At 43.6% G+C, this 6,835-nt stretch overlaps 1 protein-coding gene across 1 annotated transcript in view; it reads right to left on the bottom strand.

Annotated features, from left to right (window-relative positions):
* The window catches only part of usp34 (ubiquitin specific peptidase 34), an 81,641-nt gene that overhangs the window by 69,057 nt on the left and 5,749 nt on the right, over positions 1 to 6,835 (bottom strand). The window contains 3 exon segments of the mRNA XM_034884239.1: positions 3,025 to 3,126; positions 3,940 to 4,498; positions 6,351 to 6,441. Coding sequence (XP_034740130.1) covers positions 3,025 to 3,126; positions 3,940 to 4,498; positions 6,351 to 6,441 — 752 coding nt within the window.

The following is a 6,835-nucleotide window of genomic DNA, read 5'->3' as shown; positions in this document are numbered from 1 at the left end:
ACACACACACACACACACACACACACACACACACACACACACACACACACACACACACACACACACACACACCTATTTGTTTGCAATACTGTCTACACAATTTTGCTATCATTTTACTTCATTAAGATTGTATTTGTTCATATTTTTTCCATTCTTAACTTGCACTACTTTTCCATTTGTCTCAGATTTTGTTTTAGTCGAGTGTTTTGTATTTTTTTTAATTTTATTTAAGAAGCACTGTTGGAGGTGCCCGAGGCCTAAAATTGTAATGGTCAACGACTACTTCTGTCTTGCCCGTGATCAATAAAGAACCATGAACCTTAAAGTTATAGTGCAACGTTTCTGTCGCCCCCACGAGGATTGCTAAGTAATGACAACAACACTGTCAGCGTTTCGCCCCCACGCAGATGCTAGTAGCCAAGGAGGACACGGAGGAATAATGATTATTATCTTCACTCAAGTTTCTGCACGGGAAAGTCACCGGACACCACAGTCTTCTGAACACAGTCATACTGAGAATGCTGATAGTCTTAATTAGCTCGGTAGCAACTCATTTGGCAACGGCTTGAACGTAACCGACATTCATTAATATCAAAAACTTACGCACGGAGGCTTAAACTGATGAAAAGAACAGTAAAACACACGGTTCTGTCTCGGTTTTAGTGTTTTTATCTTCTTCCCATTCAGAAGGACGTTCCGTCCCGTGTGAAGCCATTGAGCTCCTTCATAATTTAAGGTCCCATGGCATGAAAATTTCACTTTGAGTTTTTCCTTTATATTAATATGAGTCCCCCCAGTCTGCCTATGGTCCCCCCCAGTGGCTAGAAATGGTGATAGGTGTAAACCGAGCCCTGGGTGTCCTCCTCTTCCTTTAAGAAAATGAAAGTACAAATGAGGCAATCTGGAATTTTCCCCTTATGAGGTCATAAGGGGAAAAGGTTACATCCCATTTCTGTACCTTGCCCGCCAAGAGGATTTGGCCCGCCCATGAAAGCGAGACTTCATGGCTCTTAAACAAGCAAAGTGGCAGTTAGTCAAGATAAAGAGACTTCGGATACAGTATTAGGGGACCACTAAGGTCTATAGAAAATAACACAAAGCACCACGTCATGTGACCTTTAAAACCAAAAAACAAGTCCATGGGACAAAATAAATTCAAGCTGGTCCGCTCAACGAAGGTAAAATCGTAGCAACATGAAACCTCTCATCAGAGAAGGTTTATTTTTGGACACTCAGCCGCCCGGGGTATCAGGTGTCTGAGGGCAGATCTGAGAAGATCTCTTACTTCAGGAGAGAAAAGGTCTTGCACTGAAGTAAAACGAAAACGGTATGACACTTATTTGTCAGAGACTATTTGACAGAAGGTTTTGGATAATGACTTTTAGGTAATAACTTCTGTCCTGGTGACCGCACTGCTGTCCACTTCAGGTGAAAAACGTCTGCAGAGTAGAGATGACTTTCAGAATTCTTTAGACAAAATCCCAGGATGTGACTCAGCGACAACTGGCGTTAGTAAGACGTGGGTGTTCTTCTCCTCAGTCCGGGGCCAATGGTGAGACATTTTCTTCCATTATTTCCTGTTCATTTGTTCAAATAATTTCCAGTGCATGTGCATGGTGACCTCAGACAGAAACCGACAGCATCAAAACGAACTAAAAAGGGTTTTCTCAGATTTGATGATTGTAGTCCCAGGTTGTCTATATTGACAACGTTCCACTTCCGGTATTGCTCAATTACCACAGGAAATTCCTTAGCACCGCCCAAGACAACTGTGAAAGGCCAATGAGCCAGGGCATATTATTCTCCCATCCCGGAATACTGTGTGGACTACCCGGACCCTCCTCCACAGGGTCTGGCGATGCGAGACTTGTCCCCAGTGGACTTCTTTAGCAAGTTATGTCTTTAAGATTTTTGAGTGCAATACATTCATCATCTGGTCAAGCTTTTTCAATGCTTCAGACACAGATATGGAAATAATAATGGTCCAAATCGATGTGAAATTGCAAATAGGTTCACCTAAGTCCTCCACAAACATAGTCTCTCTAAAGGCCTGCCGGGTGGGAAAATAAACCTGATAAACCAGAGTCTCTTCCGCAGGTCATGTGACGCAGTTTGGCCCATATGGGCTGCTGTTGTCCTCGTCTCTTACAGCAAACTCACAACAGGCCTACATCTACTTTTCATCACGGCCCCTGCACCCCCGACTCCTGCTCTGGATTCAGCACAGCTGTCGGGTTCAAGAGCTTGTTTCAACAAAACAGTTTCAACATACAATAAGTACGAGAGACCCCACGAGCACAAGAACAAGACAACGGAGACAAATGTAACTTTGAAGCATTTAGCAGACAATAGGTCCCAAAGCACCTTTGTTCGGTTTATGAATGATTTTAAATTAAATATTAAATAAATTAAAATCTCTAAAATTGGATTACAATTTTGTAGTAAACTTCTGTTATGATTAATCCTCCTTATGTGTTGCTCCTAAATGGTGATTTTGTTCTCTCTAGCATCTTTACTTTTGAATTAGGATTTTTTTTTTTTTTTACATTTGAGGCCTTTATTTTTGAAAGGACAGCATAGACTTGAAAGGGGAGAGAGAGGGGGGGGAATGACATGCAGCAAAGGGCCGAAGGCCAGAGTTGAACCTGCGGTCGCTGCGTTGAGGACTAGGCCTCTTTATATGGGGGACTGCTCTACCAGGTGAGCAACTAAATCGATCCCCCTTTTGTGTAAGTTATTTTTTTTTTATGTACACCGACAACATTTGGACTAAATCTACTTATTTATATATTCTATTCCCTTTGAGAGCTTTGTACGCTGTTTTTTGTCAATAAAAAGTTTTTTTTTTAAAGTTCTGCAATCAGCATATCTTAGGTCAGGAGTTTCACTGAAATGAATGAGGAAGTCTGTTGTTTTTACTGCAGCAGATATCACTGGTCTGATCTAGCCCTAAAGAAATAGGTAATTTTTAGGCATCTTTTTCCTGCTGTATGTGTGGGGTGATTCACGGAAAGAAGAGTGTACACTTAACTTGACTCGGTGGCAAAAAAAAGACAAAGTAGTAGTATTACTTACATTCATGTCGCAGTAGGAGCCGAGGATGTTACTTTCGTGAGCAGATATGTCCTGGAGGACAGAAACGGAGACAGAAAGAGCAATCACAGTTTCAGAGGTCATACATGATGAGAACAACTGGCATCCTGAAAAAGAGTGATTAACATGACAGGCTATTGTTCACATTCAAAAGGATGTTTAAGAGCTTTAACAGAGAAGAACGTGTTTTTGTCTTCCGCTAAAAAAGCAACAACAAGAATACATCTGGGTGTTTACATTCACAAAAACACCTCATCTGTAAGATTGAAGACTATGTGGATCGGTCTGATCTACGGCCCTATCTGGACTAAGGAGAGCCTGACAGATAGCACTTTTATGGCAGGTACTGACATCAATATTTATGAGTTTTAAAAGAAATCTAACGATGGCTAATGACGACAAAACCTTGATTCGGTTTTTGGGGTCCTCAGTTAACGTAATACAAATTTTTGTTTGTGCCATATGCCATTGATTACATCCTACTTTGCAACACAGTAATACAACAAAGACCGTATTCATTGATATTGATTGATTTCAATGTCAATTGATTCAACATCAAAGATTCTTTGGTACCTTAAAATAATGTCTCCAAAATCATTTCAGTGGTTCATTAACTTGCTGGATAATAATTCCTTATCTCCATGTATCCTGTAAATGATTGGCATCAAAGGGAATTTGCCTTAAATCATCATCACATCCATTTTGAAAGCCTTAATATTTATAATATTTATAACTTGTGCATATTTTATATATCTATTGTCAAAATTCAAAAATCAAGCACTTTCAGGCTCTTATCTGCACGCGTGGTGGTGTGTGTTGGGTGTGTGATGTGGGCGTTGTCCTCACCTCTATGGTGGGGTGTGTGTTGTGTTTGTAGGCCGTGTAGAGGGGGAACTGGATCTGGAAGATCTTGGCGGCACAGAGCAGCAGCTTCTCCCTCTCCTCTGTGCTCCAGGAGATGAACGGGTCCTGGTTGTCACTGCTTCCGCTTTCTCCGACCCCTCCATCACCACCCCCAGATCCACTGTCGTTCTCCCCAGGCTCCGGCGCTTCCATCTGGGCTTCGCATGGCCGGCTGGGCCCCTGTGCCAGGCTCTGGGTCTTATTCTGGTTCAGGTCCGGGGCGTCGGCGTCCTCTTCGGCAGAGTCTCTCTCCACATTCACAGGTTCGTCCTCCCCGGGTGAGGACGGCCGGGGGAGGGATCCGGGTGCAGCCTCGCCCCCGCTCCATTCAGACCCCCCCTCCGCCCCAGACGCGCCTCCTTTATGGGTGTGGTCCTGCTGGGTGCTGCAGAGGCGGTCTCTCAGGCTGCTGATTTGAGCGACGACCAGGTTGATGAGGGCGTAGACCAGCTGATTAAAGACCTCCAGGTGTTTGTACTCCTTGAAGCAGCAGAGACATTGTCTGAAGACACAAGGCAGGAGGAAGCGTTAGAGGAAATCAACGTGGCTGCAGAGCCTAGGGCAGTATTAGCAGAACAGTGCACATATAAAGACAAATCTCAAGGATGTTACATAGACTAAAAGTTGTTTTCTAAGAGACGTAATTCCTGGAGTGACTATCGAGGTGCAAGCACGGACAAATCAGTTTTATGGGCAAACACAACATGGCATTAGATTAACGTTAACCAATAATCGTCAGTCGGACAGTCTGGCGAGGTCAGGGACTCGAGTCTGTTTGGTGTGTTCGTGCCATTGTCCTCCAAAGGGGCCGGCGTCCTTCATTCTGACGGACCTGACAGGCCTTTTTAAAAACCTCTTTAACACCTTTTTGTTTAACCAGAAACAGCTCTGAGCTCTTTTAAAGGTTTCTGACACCTGGCCTAGTCAAAACCCTAACCACAGCCAATTCATAGTATTTATACTGCTGTATTTATATAGCGCTTTTCCAGTTTTAACAACTGCTCAAAGCACTTTTACATCTACAGGAAACATTCACCATTCACACACATTCATACACTGTGGCCGGGGCTGCCGTACAAGGTGCAACCTGCTCATCAGATAAACATTCACACACATTCACACTCCGATGCGCAGCACCGGGGGTAACTCGGGGTTCAGTGTCTTGCCCAAGGACACTTCGACAATGACTGCAGGGGCGGGGATCGAACCACCAACCTTCCGATTGGCAGGCAACCGCTCTACCACTGAGCCACAGCCGCCCCAGCCGGATGAAGTCCTATTGAAGTCTAGACCCACCCTAGCGGCAGCAAGTCGCAGCTAAACAGGACTCCAGGCATAGCAACTCTCTGTTGGCTTGAAAGCTGGAAAACCCTAATTCTGTTGGTGGGCGAGGTTAACATAATGACGAAAGAGTTGCGGCGATTCGGTGTAAATTCCCTGTAGGGCTGGGAAATATGAAGAAATCAAATATCACGATATTTTTGACCATATAGGTTGATATCAATACCGCAACGATATTATAGCGTTGACTGTTGGTGCTTTCACAAAATATTTACACACAATGAGATTTTAGATAAATAATCACCAGTAATGTGAATATAACGACTAAGTCTGTAAAGGCTAAAAATAGAACAGTTACAACAGTCTGGTAAGATCAGCAAATTACATCACTTTACTGTAAAGCCGCCTTTAAAACCAGGAAAAAGACAAGACTTAGGCCTATGCCATATCTAACCAAAATCTAACATGTTATCTAGTCTCATATCACGACATTGCTATAATATCAATATATTGCCGAGCTCGAATTCCCTGCTACTTGACAACAAAGATGCAGGCACACAGCGGTCTGGAAGACTTGGACTTGAAGTAATTTTTGTTTAAAGAACGATGTGTTCGGAGTTTTGCCGAAAGGATAAAGGCAAAAGTTGAATCTATCCACCAGCGTTGCTCTGGTTGGTTGGAGCGCTGTCCTATGGCGTGCAGAGGGAATTTGAAAGACAGTCGTTTATCCCGCCCCCTCAGAATGAGCCCTGCCAATGGGGAGATCCCAGACCCGACACCTGGAGGATGTGGGCCTGGCTTGTCAGGCTAGCAGAGACCGGCTACTTGGTTAAAATGTGGTCCGAAAAAAGAAAGAAAATTGGAATAAATCAACATTTGTTTTTCCATTTTCCCCAGCAGTGAACTGGGAAGGCAAAGAGCTTCAGGTACTTATTAGAGTTTTTGTAGAAACGTCAACTTTCCACCCAGCGAAGGAACAAGCAAGACCACATCGTGAACTTGTTTTTCTTTGAGCCCAACTATTTAAACGTTGTCAGCGGACTCGTGAGAGTTCGGAAGGAAGACACACTGACCTCTGCGTCCAGGAGCTGATGTAGCCCAGCACTCGCAGGGCATGGTCCTTCTTTAGCTGGAAGCCTCCTTCACTGCCGTCTGCATCCGATACTGAGGAGGAAACAAAACGCAAGACACGTTAGAGAACCGCTGGATACATCTCAGGAAACTGACAAATGTCTCATTTTAACATTTTATTCTCCATAGAAACAGCGCGCTACTCGTCCACCGTGTGAGAGACCGTGTATAAGGAAGTGGACTCTTTTTCCCCTGAAGAATACGAGAGAGACATAGTCCAGAAAATTGGAGAAATGGATCATCTTTACTGAAAACAATGAGGACACGGTCATATATCTAAATCTGGATAAAATGCATGGAAAAATATTTAAAAGATCTATGCCCCCACTTGGATTCCTTGCGTTGATTTTTTTCCTCTTTTACTGTAAAATGTACTTTAACCCTCATGTTGTCCTTTTGTTGTCAAATTGACCCATTTTCCCATATA

This window comes from Etheostoma cragini, chromosome 2 (genome assembly GCF_013103735.1).
Source record: "Etheostoma cragini isolate CJK2018 chromosome 2, CSU_Ecrag_1.0, whole genome shotgun sequence".
NCBI lineage: Eukaryota > Metazoa > Chordata > Actinopteri > Perciformes > Percidae > Etheostoma > Etheostoma cragini.
This window is presented reverse-complemented; position numbering and strand designations above follow the sequence as displayed.